The sequence below is a fragment of the Prunus mume genome, linkage group LG5 (genome assembly GCF_029339155.1).
Source record: "Prunus mume cultivar Tortuosa linkage group LG5, ASM2933915v1, whole genome shotgun sequence".
NCBI classification, from domain to species: Eukaryota; Viridiplantae; Streptophyta; class Magnoliopsida; order Rosales; family Rosaceae; genus Prunus; species Prunus mume.
The window spans coordinates 17,941,400-17,966,915 of NC_142702.1; the positions used below are offsets into that span (position 1 = coordinate 17,941,400).

General features: G+C 35.2%; 4 protein-coding genes across 9 annotated transcripts; 2 read left to right on the plus strand and 2 right to left on the minus strand.

Annotated features, from left to right (window-relative positions):
• The first annotated feature begins 4,451 nt into the window (after positions 1–4,451).
• Positions 4,452–5,404, plus strand: LOC103331612 (ethylene-responsive transcription factor 1A-like). Its single transcript, XM_008234250.2, has one exon. The coding sequence runs from the start codon at positions 4,519–4,521 to the stop codon at positions 5,164–5,166; it is 648 nt and encodes a 215-aa protein (XP_008232472.2). The 5' UTR covers positions 4,452–4,518; the 3' UTR covers positions 5,167–5,404.
• Positions 5,405–11,707: 6,303 nt separating this feature from the next.
• LOC103331636 (ethylene-responsive transcription factor 13-like) lies at positions 11,708–12,639 on the plus strand. Its single transcript, XM_008234281.2, has one exon. The coding sequence runs from the start codon at positions 11,727–11,729 to the stop codon at positions 12,450–12,452; it is 726 nt and encodes a 241-aa protein (XP_008232503.2). The 5' UTR covers positions 11,708–11,726; the 3' UTR covers positions 12,453–12,639.
• A 2,836-nt stretch (positions 12,640–15,475) lies between these two features.
• On the minus strand, positions 15,476–16,239 carry LOC103331637 (ethylene-responsive transcription factor 1-like). The gene has a single exon (XM_008234283.3). It carries the CDS (start codon positions 16,127–16,129, stop codon positions 15,476–15,478), a length of 654 nt encoding a protein of 217 aa, XP_008232505.2. The 5' UTR covers positions 16,130–16,239.
• Positions 16,240–17,685: 1,446 nt separating this feature from the next.
• Positions 17,686–23,917, minus strand: LOC103331613 (COP9 signalosome complex subunit 7-like). Of its 6 annotated transcripts, none has more exons than XM_008234251.3 (9): positions 23,546–23,842; positions 23,031–23,106; positions 21,985–22,073; positions 21,221–21,310; positions 20,271–20,315; positions 20,075–20,145; positions 19,601–19,739; positions 19,176–19,264; positions 17,686–18,117 (listed from the first exon to the last, which is right to left on the minus strand). In XM_008234251.3, the coding sequence occupies exons 1-9, from the start codon at positions 23,702–23,704 to the stop codon at positions 17,910–17,912; spliced, it is 966 nt and encodes a 321-aa protein (XP_008232473.2). In that variant the 5' UTR covers positions 23,705–23,842; the 3' UTR covers positions 17,686–17,909. The 6 variants fall into 6 exon arrangements, with proteins under 6 accessions (XP_008232473.2, XP_008232480.1, XP_008232478.1 ...); XM_008234258.2 differs by having other exon boundaries at positions 17,889–18,117; positions 19,176–19,281; XM_008234256.2 differs by having other exon boundaries at positions 17,889–18,117; positions 19,176–19,284.
• Between the last annotated feature and the right edge of the window lie 1,599 nt (positions 23,918–25,516).

Below are 25,516 nucleotides of genomic sequence, written 5' to 3' on the forward strand. Positions count from 1 at the left end.
CTAACATAGTTACATCACCACATGTGGGTTAGCTACGATTACTGGCAGATTCATGAATTTTTTAGTGAAGGGGCAATATTTAAAAAGTAAGACAAAAAAAAAAAGAAAAAAAAGTCCTTTGTGTTTATAAAAAAACGGACATTTCATCTTTTTTGGAAAAAAGTAGACATTTTCTTTAAAAAAAATAATTGAAGTTTGAAAAAAATTTAATAAGATGGTAAGAAAGTTGTGAAAAATTTATAAATAAACCCAATCCTAGACATGTATTTATAAAAAAACTCAAGCACTATTTAAACATAGAAACACACCCAAAATCAACCCCAAAGTCAACTTTTTGGGTGTGTTTATAAATGGGTTTTGAGTGTGTGTAATGATGGGTTTTGGGTGTGTTTATATGTTTAAATAGTGCTTGGGTTTTTTTATAATTTCAACCCTCATTTTGGGTGTTTTAGTGAAACTCCCAATTTTTTTTGTGTGGATAAATTGAATACATTTAATAAGGATAAACTTAGAAAGCAAAAGTTAACTTATATAATATATTAATGACATTGTTTTAAATGTAAGAAGAATGACACATGTCAAGCAAAAAAAAGGGGAAGGTTCGAAGGAGAAGGTTAGAGATAAAGTTGCTAGCATTCCCCTTCATACAAATGTAAGCGAAAAGAAAATAACTAAACAAATATCAAGTATTTATTTTATCATAATTTTTTATGTTAATTGGGTTCTTTGAAAACCATTTAGGGCTGAAAAAGGTGAGTGCAGGAGAAAGCATGCATGCCTCCAAAATTATCGTATGTTCAGTTGCTTGTTTTAACACGAAATTTTGCAGCTAATTAATATCAAATGCACATGTATTATCAAAGTTAGAATTGTGAAATTATATCTTCACTGTACTTTCATTGCTTTGCTTCATTTTAGTTCAAAATAGAGAGATATAATTAGCAGTCTCATTGGTTCATGTTCTCAATGCTTAAATTTGTTAACAGTATGACTTGTTAAATTTGGTTTAACAACGGGATGACGTGTTCGAGATCAAGGAATTTTATCCACTAACATGATCATCAAATGCAACACATGCTGTCGCTACTTAAGCTAATAGCTTCATTACTATATATAATTGGTTTCTATAACCTGATTTTTCATGTTAGTTTCATTTTGATATAGAAAATGACATTTGAACGCCAGACACAGTTAGCTTGTATATCCAGAAACATGCTGCAGAAAATTTAAAATTGTCATATGGTACATAGATGGAAAGATATTATAATAAAACATTGAGAACCTGCTCGAGTTTACACAGCGATATGAAAGCACATGTAGCCTATTTTGTCTCCAAAGATTTAATTGACTTTTACAAACCATAGAATATTTACCAAGATAGTTTTATCATGAGCCAATACACTAACAAAGTTACATCACCACATGTGGGTTAGCTATAACCATTGGCAGATTCATGATTTTTTTAGGGAAGGGGCAATATTTAAAAAGTAAGACAAAAAAAAAAAAATTCAAATACCCTTAGGTTTATAACTAATTGACTATAGTCTGTATTGTATATCAATTAATATGAACAAGATTCATGTCAATTTATACAATAATTATCAAAATTCATATTTAATCTTCAATTAATCTAATCAAAATGAAAATCAAATTATCAATTAAACAGAAAAATTATAATTGATCATACCTTGTGAGTTGTGCATTGCGCAACCTCTTCCTTCTCGAGTATGTTACTAATCATACTAATATAGAGAAAGCCAAATTTAAAAATTATTAAAAAAAGACATATTTAAAAAAAAAAAATAAAGAAAAAAAAACCATAAGTTAAAAAAACATACGAAAAAAAAAAATACATTCAAAGTTGAAGTCTGAAGCAGCAAGAACCTCATTCTTTTCAAGGCCACGCCCACGCCAGGCTTCTTCAAGTCTTCTCTTTAATGGGAATTTAAATCAAATTAGTCTTCTTCGAGAGTTATAGTTTGAATGCATCACTTAATTTCAACTTTGGCATGACATCTTTCAAGACTCCTCTGCGTATAAGGTAAAGTTGCTTCAGTTTTATTTTATTTTATTTAGACCTCATTCAAAACGACATCGTTTTGGCCAAGATCTAAAAAAAAAATTTAAAGGAATGCACATGCATGCACTGCATGGAGCACCCTAGCAAAGAAGAGAAAGAAAGGTCGCTTGCTCAGTCATTTGTTCAAACAGGTTGTGGGCACCTCCAAGCCAGAGCAAATGGGCAATATTTGGCAACTCTAAAGCATTTTCTGACCAGGAAATGTGCAGCTGCATCTCATTGCGCCTCTTTGGGTCCATCACTGACTACAACTAAATATCGAACTCATCACAAATATATATCGCTCTCTTATTCACATGATTCAAACTTGTGACTTTCTTCAATCAAATAAAGAAAAATAGTTAGTTGCTTTATAGTCAATCTCGTTGGAAAATAAAAAGTTAGAAATGTGGTATCATTGTTAATTATATATATTGGTATAATGATCATACAGACCCTATAGGGTTGAATTGACACATGAAAATACAAGATTGACTTGGAACACTTGAATTCATACAAATGTAAGCAAGAAGAAAATAACTAAACAAATATCAAGTATTTATTTTATCACAATTTTTTCATGTTAATTGGGTTCTTTGAAAACCATTTAGGGCTTAGATCATCGGAACTGTATTTTCTTTTCTTTTTTTTTTTTTTTTTTTGTCTGAAAAAGGTGAATGCAGGAGAAAGCATGCACGCATACTCCAAAATTATCGTATGTTTAGTTGCTTGTTTTAACACGAAATTTTGCAGCTAATTAATATCAAATGCACATTTAAGTAGTCTTAAGAGCCAGCAGATAAGAAGACTTTGGTAGTCAACTAATTTCGGTTGACTGGTCAACACTGAGGATCTTGATAATATTTGATTAGTTCTTTTGATCATGTGGTTTTAATAACATTTGTACCTTTCCTAATCCAGAATCTTCACCCAATTTTTTACAGGATTAGAAGTCAAAGTTGAGAGCAGGTATGGGTTTAATCAAGTTGGTTAGAGCGGATGTGCTCTCCACTTTGCATCCGATTTTAAATCTTCCACCCCGTAGTTTATATTAGTTTAAAGTATATAAAACTCAGCTAACTAGTTGTGTACAATAATTAAATAAGTTTAACATAAACTTATTAACCATGCATGCCATAAATCAGCATAGCTTACACCATGGGAAAGGAAAGAGTAGTTTAACTCGAAGCTTTGAAAACGTTTTACTCAACCACTGAATTATATAAGTCAAGTGCTCCCGTACATTGTCGTGTATCGGCTGACGTAATTCTTCTAACACGTAGATGAGGGAGAATAAAGAATTAAGTATTTGAAGAAGGAATAATAAAAATACACCATGTGTATCATATGCTATAAATATTAAACCCTAAAACTAAATAAATAAAACGTTGTTTCTTTTAACATTGCACATGCAAAATGTCCCTTTATAATATAATAACAATTATGAAACCCTGAAATGAATAAAACAAAAGTAAAATGTCCCAGTTGTGGACTTTGAAAATGGAAAGTTGAAACAAGTGGGCATCTTGTTTTCTGTGCATTTGAAATATGGCTTTAACCAGAAACCACGTGTTTCATAGGGCAAACCTTATTTTATTTAGAAATAATAATAGCTATTTTGAATCCCTCTTTCTACATTAACGCAAACTTATTGGCATCTTTGAATCCGTAATACAAACTCAAATAAAAAGTCTAAGTAATGCACGTCAGAACATGCAAGAATTCTCACCCATTTTTCAAAAGAAGGCAAATCATGTTTTTAATCTCATTCACGAGTGTGCCAACTTCTTATAAGTCATGGTCAATGAAAAGAATGATTAATTCCTTATAAACTCTTACAAGGTTTCTTAACTTTCAACGAGGAATATTTCTTCAAATCCTCACACAATCACTGCCCTACCTTTATTTTTGCTTTTCAGTATACAACAAGAAAAAGGAAAAAAGAAATCTAAATCCAAGAGAAAGTAAGAAAATCGATAACCCATCCTAATCTCAACTACAACAAGATTTTATATTTAAAAATAAATACATGATAATAATGATCCATGCCCATGGTGTAACAAGAACCTATAATAAGACAAGCAATGAGCCGTTGCTGGTGATGTGGAGCCTTAACCCTATTAGGCTGCAAACGTCACCTGGATTCCAACATACCACGCTCTAAAACTCTAAATTGCTGATAATTCGATTAATTTAGTTAATTATAAAATTAAATATAGTGCTAATTAAGTATCTGATAATTTCAGCAGGTGACTAAAAAGGCACAGGGTTCCTTAATTATTGCACGCACTGCCATGAAACTTGAAGCTTCATTGAAGCTGCATCCTATATCATATTAAGCTTATATAAACCAAATGCCCTCAGAATAAACTCTCTCCATTTAAATCTTTCATAAGAAACTCAAAACTTCGACCCACTCAATTTAATATTACGTGTGTATTAGTTTATAGTGCAGAAACATGTACGGAGAGAAAACCCTAGAACTAGAATCTGACTTGGCTTTTCTTGAGTCCATTCGCCACCATCTTCTTGATGATTTGGAGCCTCAGGCAATGAGTTTTACCGGAACTAATGTCCCCGTGATTTTCCCGCTTTCCGTGACGGAGAATGGGTGGGAGTCTTCTCTTAAAGCCGAACACATAGAGAACGACGTGCAGGGCATGCTTGGAGCTTTGAATGACGTAAATTACGTCGGATGTGTTGTGTCCGATGACAAGATTCAATTGAAGGAACAAAAAGTGGCGGCGCGTGCTGTTCACCCGCCTAGGGAGGAGAGGCATTATAGAGGTGTGAGAAGGAGGCCGTGGGGGAAGTTCGCTGCGGAGATAAGGGATCCGGTAAAGAACGGCGCGAGAGTATGGCTTGGGACTTACGAGACGCCAGAGGACGCGGGGCTGGCTTATGATCGAGCAGCGTTTAAGCTGCGCGGCTGTAAAGCCAGGGTGAATTTTCCTCACTTGATTGGCTCGAGTAACGTGGAGCCCGTCCGGGTGAACCCTAAGCGGCGCCGCTCGCTTGACCTTTCCTCTTCGTCGTCCTCATCGGATAATGGGTCTCCCAAGCCAAAGCTAAGCAAGGATGGAGTTGATAATCACTTGGCAGCTTGAGATGGAGCATAATGGGGTTAATTACTATAAATAAGTTAAAATAAATTAATAGGAGTTATGAAAATGCTTGTATTAATTAATTTGCTGGGAAATGTTTCTTACTGCTAGAGTTGTATTTTAATTTTACAAGGAAGAAATTTAGGGCTCATCACTTGATCTTGTTCTTGAGCAGGGAGCAGCATAAGGGCAAAATGTTCATCCTCATTTCGACTAATTAACCTAAACGGACCACTTCGGTTGTGTCTTCTCCTTTTTTAAAAAAAAATTTCATCGAAGTTCTCTATGTTATCTTTTTGAGATTGCTAAAACATGGAAATTAAAATTATTTTTTAGGCTCGTTTTTCAATCAGTAAGTAATTAACTCGACTTTGAGAAACTTTTCTATACTTCTTCAAGGCATATTAGACAAAATAGGATTCCACAGGGTTGATTTGCAGGTTTTTATATGAAGGTAATTGAGATATATGTTTCAAGTATTTAAACATGAGATACAAGTTTGGAAGCTATATATGTAGCAAATGTGGCAGGATCACTCAGTGAGAGATCGATTCTTAGGATTATAATATGAGAAAAGAGGGATGAGAGAAATTGAAAATAATGGATGAATTGAAGAGAGATTGTGAAAATAAAGAATAATATAGTTGTGGATTAAGAGCTCGGTGGATAAAATACATAGTATGTTCTTCCATGGAGAAACTAGGAGTAGGCGCTGCTATGTGGGCAAAAATGAAGCGCGTTGGGATTTCTACTTGGAAGAGGAATCGTGTTTCCTCATTTAATTTCATTATGAGTTTTTATTTTATTTTTTATTTTATTTCAGTTGGACGCCAATAAATATATATAATATAAAAAAACTTTAAAGCCCCCTTACTTGGAGGCCTATGGCCATGGCCCTTCCCACCCACTCCCAAGGCTCGCCCTGGTTCTCTTACCAAAAAAAAGATGAATTCAGAAAAAGAAAATTTTTAAAAAATAAAGAGACACAGATATATATATATATATATGGAAAAGTAAGAAATAAAAATTACAATTAAGATGATTGGGGAGGTAAATTTTGGGGGATGGGAAGGACATAACTTGCAATTTTTACTACATCGTCAAGAACTTACTGTGGCATGTACCAAAAGTTCATGAACTTAAATTAAGGAGAAGAAAAACAAATAATAATACATATGAATCAAAATAAAAGCAACATGAATTCTTCGTGCCAAAGCATTAACATGTTTCGTTTGTACTATATAGAAAAAGAAAACTATCAACCACACGTGAACTCTTCATATTTTGGTATATATAATTAATGCACAAGTACTGCTAGTGGTAATATATCTATATACTTTGCCTCTTTCTCTGCAAATCGCTATTTGACATGTACGTATAAAATTTTCTCTTTTTGTATTTTTAATAAAATATTTTTACATGTGTCAAATTGTAATTTTACCTACATGATTTTAATTGTCTTTTAATTCTAGACTTTGGGTTTATTTGGACTGTTATTAAGGATTTTCTTATTATTATTTTTTCTTTTATATAAGTGATATTTGGTGAAGGAGGTTTTCTCACACACACACTACAAAGGTGTTATAAGGATTTGAACCTAAAACCACTATTCAACAAGTTAAGACCATTTTTCCTTCGGTTAGACCCCGTTAACAAACATCCTCTCATCATAATTCTTCCTTATAGCCTCACTCAGGTTTTTGCCTCATCAACATACATAAGCTTTAAAATCGAAAGCTTTTGGGCATTAAGCCCTTGAAGACTGTAATTCCTCAAACTCTTACGAACAGTCTTACTTTCTTCACGTTAAAATTTTATATAAATCTATCCAATCAGCTATCTCATTAATTGAAGATCACAGAAATTTGGAAATTGCACAGATAAGTTTTACTCAAGTCATGGAGACTTTTCCTCTTCACTTTCTGTATCCTCCTGTAAATTTATTCCGTCGTCACTGTCACATCTCTCCCATTCTTGATCTACATCCATGGCAAGTCAAAAAGAAAAATAAAATAAGGAAATCAATAGCCATCGGCCCATCACTTAATATGACGATTCTGAAATATAAAAACAAATTATTGTAAATGCATGAGACAAGAGTGATTCAGCGCTGCCTAGGATGTGGAATGTCAGCTCTAAACGTCACTTTGGAACAATGGACTTTATTTATTTATATCAATCGTCAATATAAACATCTTATGTTGCTGCATCTCTTGCAATACACTATTGTATTAGTTTGAAAATTTTGCATTGACTTGTTGAAAGCTTAGTAGGTCAAAGCTGGAAGCTAATGGGTTGCTTTGAAATATTTGTACGAAAGCGTAATTTATTTCATCTCTTCGGACAGAAAAATCCTTTTATTAATAGTATTCATAAAAGTAAGAAGCTTCTAGTTCAAGTAGTTGACAATATTTTATTTTTATTTGCGAAATCATGTGTTCGATCATCTATCCCTAATATCGCTTGTATAAAAAGAATTACATTCACAACACACTTATGAAAAAATATGTTTGTTAATGGATTGTTTTTCGCTAATATTCATGCGCGTGCTGAATTTAACATGGTCTCAGATTGGAGACCCTGCCTTACACTTATTTGATGTATGAGCATGTATTTGTATTCCTATAAAGCCGAAGAACATACTTATATTTTCAAACATAAATGGAGTAAAAGAAAAAATAACTAAAATTGCAAGATTTTCCTTTGGGTGGTAAATTTTGGGGGCCGGGAGACTTGAAATTTTCTACCACATCAGCGTTCAGACATAGAGTGGCACCAAAAGTGAACTTAAAGCGTAGATGAGATGAAAAAACTAGTACTATAATTTAATGTTGAAAAATAAAAAAAATAAAAAAAAAGAGAGCATGAATTCCACAAGGTCTATTCCCAATTATAGTAAACGATATATTCTGTTTGTTAATATAGAAAACACAATCAATCAAACGTGACTCTGACTTCAACGTTTTTGGTATACAAAACACAACCAATCAATTCTTTAGTTTAAAAATAAAATAAAATTCAACATGTTGTTGTGTTTGGTTCTTAGAAACGGTTTACTCATATTAAGCACGATAGTTGCTCTGTATTTTTGTTTGCTCATCAATAACTACTATCGCTTATTATTCTAAATAATTATATAAAAGAAACTTTTAAAAGAAAAATAAAATGAAAAAAAGAACACAAGTAATTACCTGGTCAAAAAAAGTCTTCATGAAGAATGAATTAGGAAACAGACATAATGGATATCATGATAAGCAACTTGCTTTTCATGGAAAGATTCTCTGACCACATGAAGCATATAATAATCACTGCTGCCATTCTCTTCATGGCCGCCCATACGTACTCTGAGACTCGAGAGAGGAGGCTCACATGTCCACTTGCCCACGAATGCAATTCAATATGAAAAACAACCTTAACCTAGTATACTAATCCTCATAATTAATGTCAAACGTGAGTATTTATATAAATTATTTAAAAGAAATCATTCGAGTGATAAAGCACTTAGCTTTACACTTACCCCAAGAGTTAAACTGTTAGTTGTGTGTAAAAAATCCCTCATTCTGTAGTTTAGACTATCGTTTGTATTAAAAAAACAAAAATAATTCTCCTTGTAAGTCACAAAAATTTCCCTAACTACCATAAGATACGAAACTTTATTTTTTGGTCAAAAAGATCACGTTTCCTTGCGAATCACATTGCTAGTAATTTACGAGATTAGAAAAATACATTACACAATTTAGTATGAAGATTAATTTATACTTGAAAATACGTCAAAAAATTTGTCTGAAACTGATTTAAAAGACAAGTTGTATTTTTAGTTTATATGTGTACGGCAATGAGAAAAGGAGCATATGTTTCAATCTGAATCAATTTTATAGTAAATATATAAAAAATAAAAATAGCATTTGATTGGTTAGTAAGTACAATGGAAAAGGCAACCAATGTAAATAATTTTCTTGTCAAAAGGTCAAAGTTGTAATTGTAAAAGCTAGTACATCTAACCACTCCAACTATGAAGGACCTTTTGATAAAGTATTATTAAAGTTTATAAAATAAAAACTGTGAAGGACCAGGTAGTTTGAATTATTTGGAACTTTTCATGGAAGTATATATATTAACCGAGTCTAATTAAGGTAACCGGAACATGATGTCATGTGACATGTCATCAGGGGCGTTCCATAATTATGTTTTTTTTGTTACTTTGGAAGAAAGAAATCATTTGGGTCTGTTATTTTTGTTACTTTGGAAGAAAGAAATCCTAAACAATTGTTAAGTTAAAATGTAAAACAAATTAGATATGACGAGCTCTCATGTAAGATTGAATATTTGGGTGCCGGATCTTGGGTGCGGTGGGAACTCATTCGGCTATAATTATGTTATTATTATTACATAACCTCGATTATTTTTACACTTGAAAGGGACAAATATTTAGACGTAAGCATGCATGCAAGTGGTTGCAAATGAAATAAAAAAGAATAAAAAAGTCAAAGATCTTTTGGATGGAAGAAAAAAAACGCTGCTGATGTTGAATAACTTGGAGTTCAACGAAAGAAGAAACAGTGTAAAAGGGAGAGAATTTTAAAGAAGAAAAACAGCGTGTAAAAGGGAGATATTCTAGCATTGGATCATAATTTCAATCTCCCTACTACAAAGTCCTTCTCCACACTTATCTCCTTTGCTGGTAAAGAAAATTGCTTTAGTCTAGAACCTAGCTATATAGCGAGATGAATGCAGCAACCTTTTTCATGTTCGTGTGTGCGCGATACATATATTTCCCTGATATATAAATATATGGACATGTTGTTTAGCAGTTTGATCTGAGATGATGCCTATTAGAACTCTCGATTTGAGATATTCTTTAAAAAATTGTCTATAAAAATGAACTCATGTGAAATTATCTCGAGATTTGTTGATCATGTTCCATTTTAATCTAGCTAATGTGAAATCATGGAAAAACTATCCTTTAATCTTTCTATTTATTTAGTGAAAACTAGTTTCACGACAAGTGCTAGCTCATGTGTGTGTGAACATTGTCGAGAGAGATTTCAGGATTGTTTAAAAATATATTCATAAGTTGGTTTTACTTTATATATACTAGTCTCTCGGCATGTGCTTCTATTTTTTTTTTTGTTTTATTTTTATTTATTTATTGAGAGATTCTAGGATTACATTCATAATTTAGCCAATAGTCACAAATGACCAATACAAACTAGCCATAAATGACCATTACAATAACGGAGCGATCCAACATCAAAATTAAGATAATCTGGGGCTCCTCCAACAATCACGCATGATCGAAGAAACTCTGCACATCCCAATTAAGAGTGCAAACTCAGAACAACCAAAAATAAATAAATCTTGAAAAAACTAAGCCTTATCAATACAAATGAAACACTCACAAAGGAGAGGTAGAAAACTCTCACAAATAAGAGGTGAAAACTACACAGAAAACCCAAAAAGTATCTGTGACTTATTCTAAACATGGAGAAACTGCAAAAAGGATGGTCGTAGAAATTCGACACCGAAACATAGGCGGAGATTCGATGCCGAGACGCATTCATCTGTGATCAGTGGAGGAAAATGATTACAAAACAAAGACAAACATGGGAAACCTTGTCTCTAAAAATTGGGGAAAAGAGTAGAAGGGAGGAAAAACAATGGCTTCCTCCCCCCTCAAAGTGCAAATAGATGTAGAGTGTTTTTTTGAGAGAAAGAGAGCTAGGGTTTTTGAACATGCTTTTCTCTGTCATTTATTCATTTATTATTAAAACTTAGCTTTTGTATTTTAGAATTAAAAAGAGTAGCCCTTGGCATATGTTCACACATGTAACAATTTAATTTTTTTTGTTGCTTTTTATTTTACTTTTATCATTTTAGAATTAAAAAAAAAAGAGAAAATGAGTCTAGTTCTGTCCCATGAAAATAAGACTTACGTTCTTTTTTTAAAATATAAAAATAGGTTAATTTACTATATTATCTTCATTTAATGAATAGTATGAGCATTTTGTTGTATTTTGAAGGTTTGAGATGTTACTATGTGAGCGTTCATACGAATTTGCAAAGTCTATCACATCCATTTCGAGCACAAAACTGCAAGTACATAAATTATATTCACCAAATGTTTTGCCAATTCATGAACTTAATTCGTTTTATTTTATTTTATTTTATTTTGTCGTATGCAGTACCATAATTTATTTTTGTACATATACACACAGAAAGATTACGAACAGGCTGAAATTTTATTATTAAACAATGCTTTGGACTCTCGAATATTTTTATATTTATTCTTCAATCAACCAGTTAACAAAAGCAATATGAAGACAACACAAACGAGTTAACAAATTCCTTCTTTGAACTTCTTTGAAGCATTCAAAACATGTGATGGAAAATAAACCAGCGAGGTTTCATGGAAACAACCACATCAATATAATAACATAATCATCATTTACAAGCAAGACGACAGGGCCTCTCTCCCCGCATCTCCATGTATATATAGAAATCCAGATAAGGCTGATATGTCCCAACTTCAGAAACAATCCAGATCTACAACTACAACTCAGAAAATGTCAACGGAAAGCATTACAAGTTCCAACCGGGCTCTCTTGGAGTCAATCCGGCAGCATCTACTAGATGACGATTTCGAAACCCAGGCAACGTTTTTGGCCGGTGTCGCTGAAGATGATGCACCATTGTATGATTGTGCTCCAAGTACTTCAAGCTCTAGCCATGCTCACTTTGGTGTAGAGGGCTGGGGTGACACAATCGCAATCTTGGACCATGATTTGGATAGGTCAAATGATGTCAAGGTGGAGGCGCGTGTAAACCACGCGCCCTCAAGTGGCAGACATTTTCGGGGCGTGAGGAGGCGGCCGTGGGGGAAGTACGCGGCGGAGATTAGGGACCCAAAGAAGAACGGGGCGAGAGTGTGGCTGGGGACCTATGAGACGGCTGAGGATGCCAGCTTGGCTTATGACCGAGCCGCTTTTAAAATGCGTGGCTCCAAGGCTAAGCTTAATTTTCCTCACCTCATTGGTTCACATGATTCGGAGCCCGGTCGTGTGGCTCCCAAGCGTGGCTCGCCGGAGCCATCCTTTTCGTCAGCTACGTCGTCGGATGATGGCGGATCCCCGACGCTAAAGAAGAGAAAGAGTGGAGTTGACTCGGCGGCTAAAGCCAAGTTGGAAGAAGCAGCTGAACAGTTTCACGTGTTTCAAGTGGACTCATTAACACTCGGCGGCCAGCTGTTTGTCGACGAGTTGTACACATATGACGAACTTTTGGCCATCTGAGTACTTGGATTATTCATTTTGGTTTTTTTGGTAGTTCTTTCTTGTTGTTGTTGTTGTTGTTGTTGTTGTTGTGTAGTTGGACATAATAAAAGTAATTTTTCCGAAACAAAATTGACAATCTTGCATAGTGTATTAGGGTTGGAGAATTAGCAGAGCATCTTAACAGAAGGGAAAGATCGTCAAACTAGCCCAATATTTATCTTTTATCAACGTGCATATGTCCTTCAACTTTGTCCTTTCATCTTTCGTAGCGTTGTTGATCTCTACAGAATTCGAGAACTTGGCTCTTTGATTTGTATTGTCTTCCTAAAGGATCATATTTCAATATTTTGAAATATGAACACATGTAACATAGAAGATATGAACACATGTTTCAATATTTGAAATAAAAATGCAAATCAACCTGTGTGAATCGTACTTTGACTATAATATGCCTTCAAGAAGCATGGAAAAGTTCTAAAAGACATTCACACAAGGAAAAAAAAGAAGACTAGTTTATATTTGATAAATCCGTATTTAACCAAATAAGCCACTGAGTGAAGAAATTGGAAAACAAATATGATGCTCAGTGATTTACTGGATTGTATATGTAAACACATTGGCCTTAGTGTGCGTTACATTTATGGAAAACATGACTTGGGGATGGGAAATCTTCCATTTTTCATTCTTTGAAAAATGACATGGGATTCTTTCCGTAAACCAAATGGACCGGTGGTAGAGGAAAGTTCTTCGTATACCGAGAGTCACTTGCGATTATTTTTGGGATAGAGCTTAATGAATTGAATTAAACTCAATTGCAATTGTAGTTTGTGTGGGAGCAGATTTCGTCACACCGCCACGTGAAAAGAAGATTATCTCTTTTAATTAATTAATTGAACCAGTTTATCTGGCCAATTAATTAATTGGGATAAATATCTTAATTAACATGATATTATCTTTATTTAATAAGATAATATCATTAATTAAGATATTATCCTAATAAAGAGAAGATAATGTCATTATCTCATATATTATCTCCATAAAAAGAGATAATATCATTTAATTAGATATTATCTTAGTTGATCCTCATTTAATTTGGGTAGAGAATAAACTCAAATATTCTCTTACTATAAATAGATGACTTCATTCATCATTCAAGGTACATCTAAACCTACTCCTTATACCCGAGAAAATGTATCTAAGCAATATTCTCCTGAGATTATTTGGGTTTCTTTCAAAATTATAACTCTAGTTTCTTTTTCTTTCTTCCTATTCTTTTTTATTAGTGTGGTTGGGACCCACCTCATAACCAAACAGTTAGAAAGAGACGAAATGAAGGGCAATTTCGGAAAATAATAATAATAAAAAATTCTTTAAAATATTATTAAATTAGATTTTTTAAAACAAAACAAAAATCCCTACTTTCTCTCTCTCGCTCGCTCTCTCTCTCCTCCTATCTCCCTCCCTCTCTCTGCCCAGAACTTGAAAACCCAACAGACCCAAGAGCTCGAGATCCTCCAACATACCCAAGAGCGAGAACAGAGAGCCTTTTGAATAATAGTATAGTATTCATGGGGCTTGGAACTTGAAGGGGATTGATTATTAATGGTCAAAATCTGTTTTTGATTTTTCTTCACTTGTTTTACAAGGACGGAGGAGGGTGTTCTGTTTTTGACTAACAAAAGGAAGCAGATTCTCATCCTTTCAGACAAAATGTTCAACTAAATATTGATTACCTTATACAGCAGACCAGCAAGGGGATGAAAACAATAGGAGTCCATTTGCTGAATAAGAATAACAGCTAGAGCCGAGTCCAACTCAATGACAATCCTACTAACTAACACCTTTATCCAGGGCCAGTTTAAGATCAAAAAATAAACCCTAAAGCTCAGCTTCAAGGATTTGACCCTTCCCCAGATTCACAGCAAATCCCCCAAGCCATTCCCCTTTGCAATCATGAAGAACACCTCCAGCACCAATATTCCCAAAAGCTGCTTTATCCCATCCACATTAAGTTTGACCACTCCAGTCCCAGGAAAATCCCAAGCCAAAAGAGTTTGCACTTTCACTTCAACTGCCCTACAACCGCAGGAAGCCTTGCTCCACTCAGAAACAGCAGAGAGAATAATCTACCTAGGATTAGAAAGAACAACGTCCTCAGCATTTAAAATAAATTGGTTTCTCCATTTCCACAAATACCAACAAATAAACACAAACACAGAACTCCAAAGATGAGATTTTAAAATACAACAATCACCTAAAGCTTTAAAATGGTGCTTGAATCCATAAATATGGCGCTCTTAAATTGAGGCGTTTGCCCAAGAAAACCCGCACAGCGAGCTTGTCTCCTTTGAGCATGTGCTCCACATTTGACAGGTTGGAGGTTATGATGCCTCCGAAGAAGCTAAGATAATGTCTAGACCAGGGTCATGGAACGGCCAATTTTCTGCAGTTTTCGGCGAGCTCCGTGGTCGGCGACGGGTGAAACTGGTCGGGACAGGACGAGGGTAGGACGGTGGTTCAAATGGGTCCGGTCTCGTGACCGGTGGTTCACGGTGGCGACGGCGGTGAGTCTCTAAGCCTTGCTGCTGTTTCAGAAAATTGGGGGTGGGGGTTTCTGGTCGAGAGAGAGAGAGTGGGGATATATTTTTCTGTTTTTAAAAATCTAATTTAATTATATTTTTAAAGAGTTTTATTATTTTTTCCGAAAATTTCGTTACAACGAATAACTTTCGAAATTGAATGAAAAATTTCCCACTAAACCTCTGGGTACTAAAGTGTAGTTAATCCAACTTATTAGCCCAATAACACAACCGAAGTGGGCCATTTAGGTTAACTAGTCGAACTCTGTTTTCATGACTTCTTAAATATTATTTCATCAACAAGAAACGAGGATGAACATGCTCCCCTACTCAAGATTAGAGTGAGGCCTACATTTCTTCCTTGTAAAAATAAGGAAAAGAGAAATGCAACTCTAGCAATAGGAACCATTTCTCAGCTACTTAATTATACAAGCATTTTCATAACTCATATTAATTTATATCTCAAGCTGCCAAGTGATTATCAACCCCGGCCTCTCTTCGCTTTGGCTTGGAAGACCCATTATCGGATGTGTATGCAGACGAGGACGACGAGGAGCATTGGTCAGGCGAGCGGCGCCTCTTAGGGGTCACCCGAACGGGCTCCACGTTACTCGAGCCAATCAAGTGAGGAAAATTCAGCTTGGCTTTACAACCGCGAATCTTAAATGCAGCTCGATCATAAGCCAGCCCCGCGTCCTCTGGGGTCTCATAAGTTCCAAGCCACACTCTCGCACCATTCTTTGCCGGATCCCTTATCTCCGCTGCGAACTTACCCCACGGCCTCCTCCTCACGCCTCTATAATGCCTCTCCTCCCTTGGAGCGTGAACAGCACCCTCCGCCACTTGTTCCTTCAATTGAACCTCGTCGTTGGACACAACACATCCAACGTAATTTACATCACGCAAAACTTCAAGCTTGTCCTGCATGGTGTTGTGCACATGTTCGGCTTCAAGAGATGATTCGCACCAATTCTCTGTCACGAAAAATGGGAAAGTCGAGACATTATTGCCGCTAAAACTCGTTGCCTGAGGCTCCAAATCATCAAGAAGATGGTGGCGAATGGACTCAAGAAGAGCCAAGTTAGATTCTAGTTCTAAGGTTGTCTCTCCGTACATGTTCCTGAACTATACACGTACTTATGATCGATTGAGTGGGTCGAAGCTCTGAGTTTCTTATGATCGATCGAACGTTGGCACATGTTCGTCACACCCAAAAGCTAGCTTTATATGAGCTCATATGGTATCGGAGGCAGCTTCAATGAAGCTTCAAGTTTCATGGCAGTGCGTGAAATAATTAATGGAATCCATGTGTCTTTTTAGTCACGTGCAGAAATTATCTGATAATTAGCACTATATTAGTTTAAAATGAACTAAATTAATCGAATCTATGCAGTTTAGTTAGATTTTGAGAGCATGGTATGTTGGATTCCAGGTACGTTACACACATGGGCATGAATTATTATCATGTATTTAATTCTAAACCCTGGAATCTTGTTGTACTTGAGATGGGTGATCGATTTTCTTATTTCTCTTTTTGGCTTATATCGTGGATCTAGATTCTTTGTTCTTTGTCTTTTTCTTTGTTATTGCATACTTGAAAGCAAAAAAAATATTGCAGGGTTACGATTGTGAGGATGTGAATCCATGTTGGAAAGTTTAAACCCAATGGTTGTATTAAGAGCTCATAAAGAGTTAGATCTCCCCTTCAATTATCAATTAATTTATCTATGCGTGAAACCTAATAACAACACATATACTACGTGTCACATAGATTTATAAGGAGTTGACCCACTTGCTTGTCAATGAAATTAAAAACATAATTTGCAATTTTATTGATCCAAAAACTATCTTATATTTTATAAAGTTTTATTATTAAATCTTAAGATATACGAGGGAACCTCGGATTTATTAAATTACGGATCAATTTATTACACTAAGGATTAGATTACAAGTCAAAGAATGCCAATAAGAATGTACCAAACTTAATTTTTCTCAGATTTTCTCTAAGGAATAGTACTTTTGTTGTTGTTGCCATTTATAGTTATCTTAGAATTTTGCTTTAAGTAGAAAGAGGGATTTGATTAAGTAGCTCGCAGTAGATTTTTACTTTCCATAAATATTACTATTTCTAAAATTAAATAAGGTTTTGCTCACGGGGCCTCTGGTCAAAGCCATTTCAAATGTACACTGAGCCAGATGCCACCTTGTTTCAACTTTCCGTTTTCGAAGTCCAGAACTGGGCATTTTCACTTTTGTTTATTCATTTTTATTTCATAATTGTTATTATATTATAAAATGCATGTGCAATGTTTAAACAAACGAAGTTTTTTTTTTTCCTTCTTGTACGTACGATAGTATATATTTTTTTTGGGTCAACTTATGATAGTATGTTAATAATACATATACGTACAATGACCTACTGCTATTATCTGTCTTTTAATATTTAAAATATATGGTGTACACATGGTGTATTTCCTTCTTCAAATTTTACTCAATTCTATATTTCCAACGATCTAGGTGTTATATTATGTCGGCCAATACACAACAAATTAATTTATCGAGGCACTTAATTTAGGGCTAATTTGACATTATTGTGCTGTGAAAATAATCTCTTTTAGATATGTTGCAAGAGAAATCAGCTATAAAGGAAAGCCGTTTGGCATTTGGTAAACTCTAGAGAATCCTCTTCTTACACGTCCTCACATAAACCTTTCTAGTACTATATGAAACGTTGTTATAGTTAGGGCCGGCCCTGAGCCAAGGCAGGAAGTGCGATCGCTCTGAGTCCTGGCTCAAGACAGGTCCCCAAATTAATTTTGTTGTCATTGTCAAGTCATATTCAACGGTTATATAAATGAAAGAAAAGACATTGACAAAGAGTAACGCCCAGCCCTGGTTATGGTATCTCGATCCAGAATTTGTCTAACCAATTATCTCCCCAATGAGTGGCATAACATATGTAACCTTGTGGGGACAATTGTGGTACACCTAGGTGGGGGTGGTGGCTTCCTCGGAGCCTCTTCAACACGGAGTCACCTTGGTGGTCTTGCAAAATGGCTACGTTTGACACGCGCATCCTGTTGGCTTGATAAGTACACATGATTCTACAAAACAGATGGAGTATCGTTCACTATCTAGTAATGGAAAATTGTATCAAAGTACTTGGTACTCTTGTTGCTACACCATATAATGTTAATGGTTGGTGTCTATGCAAAGAAAAGAAATGGAAATATTCAATTCAAAATGTCTACTTGGGTGAAATAAAGCTTTTTTCTTTTATCAATAGGTTAAATTAAACTTAGAAGCTTGCATGTTAAGCACTTGTGAATGCTTTTACAAGGAAGTTACATCTGGACTGGGTGCATGCAACTGTCCTAACTCGTACATATAAGAACATTCATTCTTGTGCTGCACTTTGCCTATAATAACTAGCATATTCTTACTTGAGATTGAATAATTGAAAAAATATAAAATAAGTATTGAATCAACCAGATTTCCATTGTGTATCTCAACCATCCTTATCCGATCTAACAACAAAGAAACAAGAGCACCCATAAACAAAGCCACTTAAAAGGCCACTCAAAATCATTACTGGGAAGTTGAACCATTCAACCCCAATTTTTACCAATACAAGAACCACTGAACTCAAGACACACTGAGAAACAAGAACAATTGTGTATCTGAATCCATGAACAATGTTAGCCGCACCAATAAATGTGGTTTCATTCTTGTAAACTCAATTGGAATAACAATGGGTTGAAGACAAGCTAAATAACATATGAAATATGAGCCTAAAACAACAAAGAAAAAGGTTTAACATCGGAGAGGTTATGGTCTCAAAAAAGGAAAAATCAACACATCTGGGAAAGCCATGAACAAAAATCAAGCCTACTCAAACTCGCCTAAACACACTCATCCTTTCCACCTCTTAACTCTCATCTATATATCGGATGCCGTCTCCTGCATTTCCAAGTCAAAAAGTAGAGTAAAGGCAAATCATATTGACGATCCAAACCAAATATTCCAATAAAGCACGTGATAGGTTTTGCAATAGAGGCTCATAAATATTTTATTGTGTGGAACGTGGTTAGACCACCTACCCCAAGGACGTGAGGAAGAGAGAGAGAGAATCATAATTAAGAAAGTGAGGTATATGCATTACCTCTTTGGTCTACTTCGGTCTTCCTCATAGTCCATCACTCCACCAGGTTCGGAGTAAATCTCCTCGTGCCCCCGGAAGTCAATGTCGGCCTGGTTACAGTGTGGAACTTCTGCCACAACGTAAGTAAGACACATCGACCAACATAACCAATAACTAAACAAAAGACTCTAATAAACACATTGGGAGGTACTGTGTGTGGGGTGAGAACAAAGTACTCGTTCATCTAGTGATTATTTAGCTTCAGAGTAGATCATCACAAAAGCCTTGATGTGCACATTTGGTGTTGAGAAATATATCAATAAAATAAAAATCATAAAGTATTCTTTACTATGGCATGTCCAAATCATCAAATGCAACTTGTCCACTTGATTAGGAAAGGATTATTTGGAGAAGCAATACAAAAAATAAAACTGGATTAAACTGACCTTGTGGGAAGAGGACTTCTTTACTTCTTCCACCCTATCTTCGACTTCTTTTTTGTGTTCCTTGGCCAATTCAGTCATAGTATCAGCCCACTTCATCTTCTCTTGAATCGAGATAAGAAGATTGTTTGAGGTATCCAACCTACGTTTTCATTCACAGAAAATTTAGACAATTCTATTAGTTTTTTTATCTAGAGAAGAAACTTCATAAATCATAAACTCAGCAGCAAAAAATCAGAACACATTACTTCATTAGACATGGGACCATGTTTTTCAGTTTTTTGGTTTTTTTTCTGAATCTTCATTGGAAAAATTGTTAGCAAATTGGTAAATGATGCTCCATGGCATGAGACTTACACCTCACAGTCATGAAACTTTCACGCAATCAGGGAAAAACATTAATGTTTTGAGATCATAATGCACATGCCAAGAGAGGTAGAGAAACTACACCAATGCCATCAAAATCAGAGATGTTACCAGTTTGACAGTGTGTGTATCATACTCCCAAGTTGTCCAGGTCTGGGGTCTCTCCCTGCAGCAAACTGGACCTGCTTTTCACAAGATGGAATACCTAAAGGGAATGAGCAGAAACCAAAGAGAAGAAAGAGGAAAGCGAAAACAAGGAGAACAAAATTCCAATAATTTAAAGCAAAGGCAGCAATAAAGCTCAAACCTCAAAGCACTTCCGCAGCTGGTCAAGCTTTCCTCTTACTATGCCCTAAAAGAAAACAAACCTAAAAATCACCACACACGTCCTCCATAACAAAATAGTATATATAACATTACATATATATCTTAAAAAGGTTATCTACACAACCAAGAAAGTAGGAACCTAGTTCATAATTTAAAAGATACTATATTAAAATAGACAAAAGGAAAAGTTATATCCATTGATTCCATTCCATCATTCATGCGTGATTGCTCATTAATTTGTTACAAATAGCTACTAGCTATAAAATCAACTCTGTCGCAGAACAATCATTAAAGAAGCTGCTGTTTATTTCTCATTTAACCCTTAACCCTTTAAAGTAATATTCAGACCATCAGTTTTTTAAATAATTTGAAAAAATTTTAAAAAACCTGACACCCCCCTTTTTTTAGGAGAAAAAATCACAAAAGAACACCTCTTGCACCCAGATGCGTATGTAGACAACGCATGTCGCACTATATCCAAAGGACAAACTTACAAAAATGTCAATGGAATACTCCAAATCTGTATCCGACAAGTGTCAAGGTGTATTGGGGGGCATCAGGGCCATATCTATATCGGATACTCTGCACCTGCAATATTTGGAATATCCGTGCTTCATCGACCAAAACTAACATTAACAACTTTCAGAAATTGCTGTCCAATATTCAAAAGAATATTCTTACACAAGCGAGAACACATTTTATTTCAATTCCGCCCATATGCACACACCAAGACAGATTGGCAGAAAGACAAGGGAGAATAGTGTTTCTCCAACACATTTGATTTCAATTCTTTCACTTGGACTGTATTTGAATGATAATTCGTTAAAAGTTATGATTATTCATTCCACATCCTTCACTAGAGACGCTTTGTCCATGTTTCAATATAGTATGGGAAAAAAAAAAGAGGTCGCAGGATGAAAGAAGAATTACCGCATACATGCACTCATTAATGAGAAAATCCTCGAGCTCACGTACATTTATAACATCTAACTCCTGCATTAGTTGATCATATGGTAGTACCTGCAAAGGCTATCAAGAATACTTAAGAAAATTGAATACGCAATAGTGACACAGAAAATCCCCGAGTGTAGCTGAATGAGGAAAAAAAAAACATGCTTGATGCATCAGTATTTGATTTATAACAATAACAGGAATGGGAAAAAATTCACTGTCTAATGTAGTGCTACCTTACATACTAAAAGTTATAGAAGAATTTCTCCATCATAAGGCCTTTATCTCATGATCTGATCAATTACTAGAGTCAGGCATCAGATGACTAAGATAGGTAACACTGCTATTTTTCAGGATTTAGACCAAATAAGCTTCTGGCATTCCGTTTCAATTAACTTTTCAAATCTGAGTTTCCAGAATTTTAACAGGCACCATAATCTATTACAATAAGAATTCAATTTTAAGCAGTGGCGGTATTGGTAACTGCAGTCAATTTGCTCCAAGTGCAATTAAGACAAATTTATGTCCAAAGGACTTGTCCAAAAGTGATGCATTTTTCACTATATCCTTTCATTTTTTATTTAGGATGACATTTGTTAAGCCTGGAGAACATAAAGTACCAGAAGTGACACACTCCACATAATCACATTGAAACCATATAGCCTTAACCATTACTACACATTCAGAGATGTAAATCACCAACAACTTTTGAAAAATAAGAGGATAATGCATTTGAATCATGCCTTGTTTGTCTCAGCTAGTGTAAGAACAGTGAGCTGCTTCAGCTTTAGGACTTGATCAGGGACCAATTGGGGAAGACGACTGGCATCACCTACAATTGAACTATGTTTCAGTTTCTTAAATTCCATCACAATAAGCCATAGAGAAGCTTACATAATTTTTTTTCACAAAAACTCAGAGAAATTACAGGGAAGTAGTTCTCTAAAATAAAAAAATTAACCATAAGGAAAAAAAAAACATAAGAAAAGAGAACCATGGATTTAATAATGTTACGGAGTTGATGACAGAGGCAATGGTGCATAAAATTATAGCTGTGTTCCCTTTTAAAATGGTCAACAGTTAACAGATGATTTTTTAAGATATTATATCCTCCAAAATTTTGGAAATTATTGTAGTGGAAATGAAAACGATTAAATGTTATGGAGTGGTATCATTTCCGCCAAACTCCAGGGACATTAAAAGAAACAGTAGTAGTTTTTCATATAAAAATTGATGATAATGAAGATAAAGTTCTTTAGTTTCTTTTGTATTTTTTAATTTTTTTTTTATTTTTCTCTGCACTTGGTAGTTATAGATGCTGCATATGTTTTGAATAATAAAACCATTTAACGTTCAAATATATGCAATGGACCCCGAAAACTTGCGCTAAAAATACAAATACCCACCAAGAAAAAGAAGAAAACAAATAGAAGGAAAAGGAAAATCCAACAACAATAAACAATTTAATTCTCTCTTCGGCTACATACGTACATCTACATGCATATATATTGAACTTCAGGTGCAGACTACGCCATGCCAACAGACCGTTCCAATGGCGGCTCAATTTTTGGGTTATCCTTTTCTGATTTTTGTTGCAACAGGGTTTAACACTTCAGGGTGTAAGTTTTTAACATTTAGAGTTTAGGGCGTTTGATATTGTATCAGACATTGAAGCAGAAAAGAAACATTAATCGAGTTGGTGCAAGAAGGGCAAAGCAATCAAACCAACAGCTAGAGATTCACTAATGAGAAATTGGACCAAAAGATGAAGCAAGTTTTGCACGCTCACGTTTATAGTCACTCCATGTTCCTTGTGAAAACAAGCGAAGCACATCCAGGTTCACAGAAGTTTCTGTTCCTTCAAGCTGCAAATATTACAGAGTCAAAAGAAGTATTCCTACAATGACATTCGTAGCATGAAAACCCAAAAACAATAATAAACAATTTAAATTTCTCTTTGGCTACACGAAAATTCTGATTTAGACATTTTTTGTTCATAAACAATGACCTAACTCCTAAAACAACAGAACCCTTCTCACAACCAAAACAAGAATAACATTTCTGTTTAGCTAAGCACAACATCCCAAATAATTAAAAATTAAAAATTTACGACATCATATTCCACCACATCCATTGGCCATCATTAATTGGGGAAAAAAAAAAACCAGTTGTAGCAGTGAGGATATCATCTCCTATTTCCTAACTTAACATTCAAATTCTCCATTCATTCTTAGTTTCTACCACCACAGAGCAGAAAAGGAAAATTTACAACAAAAGAGAGAAGGAAAGAAAAAGAAAAGAAACCTGAAGAACATTAGGAACGGCGAGAATCTCGGAGAAGGCGAAGAGAGAAGGATGCGAGGTGGCTTCGACGACGAGGGAGCCGAGGGCAGAGCCTTCGAGAGACGAGGCTTGCTTCACGAAATGATCGATGATCTCTTCTTGCTTTTGCTCAATGTCCATCGCTAGAGCACGGTAGGATCCGCAATAATGGACAAAAAATTAAAATAAAAAATGGATAGAAGATGGTGAAAAGTTCAACAGTGGAAAGTTAGGTTTTCGGTGGGTCTGATTTTGGGAGATAAGAGATGGGTTTTGGAGTGAGGGAATTGGAAAGCGGTTTTTCGGGGAGAGAGAGAGAGAGAGAGAGAGGATCTCTAAGGAACCACCACCCCAATAAAAGCTGCATAGACTGATTCTGTTTGAACCCAACGATTCTTTTTTCTTTTTTTTTTTCGTTTGTTCACTGAACAAGATTGCTGCTTGGTTGGGCCATCCTCCAGCAGGCAAACTCCAAAATTGGGTTTTCAGCCCAAAACTGGGATTTGCGCGGGCCAAAATTTAAGAAATGCAGAAGTTTGGCCGAAATTCCGGACCACACACCAGACGGACTGGAAATTTGTAAACCCAGTTTTTACAGCCCACTTGACCTCTCGGTTTGTTCCGTAGTGCCGTCAAGAGTGGGCACTCTTGTGTTAGCCTACTGTCATGTGGTATAACTCGTTCACGTGTTATAATATAAGTGGATGGTTATGTTAAAATTTCCCACTTTTAGGGTATCTCAACAAATTATACCTTGCAACCATACTTTAATACCACAATATAATTACTTGCGCCTAGGCTTCTCCATTTAAACCGTCAGATTTAATTTAAGTACTTTTATGAAGAGGCATTCTGAGGTTAGTTTTCTGACAATTGATGCATGTAAGGTCTACAATAGATCAATGGTCAAATTTCGTGACAATACTTTTTAGTTGAAAAGAACAGTTAATTGTTTGCACTTCATACTAGTGATCATATACCCTTCTTTATAAATAAAAAGAAATATGTAACAAATGACTATATGATAACTATTTTAGAGGGCCAACAACAACTCTCTTATTTCATCATATAACTAAGGATATAAGGGTGTAGAATCCAACATGTAACATAGAGGTGTTATAATTTATAGACAACTTAATTTGTTGCGAACATCCATGGAAGTGAACTGTGAGAGAACTAGAATTAGAATTTACAGATTGGATTCAAATTGTCGAGCCACAAGATGGGGGATGGGGAACAACCAACCATGGTTTGAAATTTACATATACTTGATCTTTGGTCTTTGATTTGATCTTTGCTATGCATCAAGAAATCAAAAAACTCGGACCAATTAATAGTGGGATTCAGGATGCTCAAATTTGGAAGTTTTCCTCCAATGGGATTTCTTTGTAAAATCTGCTTATAATATGGTTTTTGAGAGCTCTACTTACTATGATTTTGTTTGGAAGTTTTTGTGGAAGCTTAAGATTCCTCCCAAGTTGCATAATTTCTTCTGGCTTGTTTTTCAAGGGAAAATTCTTTCTAATGAGCAAAGAGCTAGAATACAGCTATCTTTGGATGCTTCTTGTGGTTTGTGTCATTGGCCTATGTAGTCTATACTTCATATTCTTCGTGATTGTGTTAAGGCTAAGAAGGTGTGGAATGCTCTTCTCAATTCTAGTCAAAGTGCTGGTTTTTTTTACTATGGCTTTTCAGCCTTGGCTTAGAGTAAATTTGATGTCGAAAATTGTTTGGGCTGATGGTATTCCTTGGAATTTGGTCTTTGTTTTCACATGTTGGTACATATAGAAATAGAGGAATTATTATGTGTTTCATGGTGATGAAGAGTTGGCTTTTGATTCCATACAAATTATTACTGCTGCTGTGAAGGAATGGTTCAAAGCTTCTAATGTTTCTTCTATCAAGTGTGCTAAGGTTGAGGCTTGGTTGCTTGGGAACCTCCTCCTGCTAGGT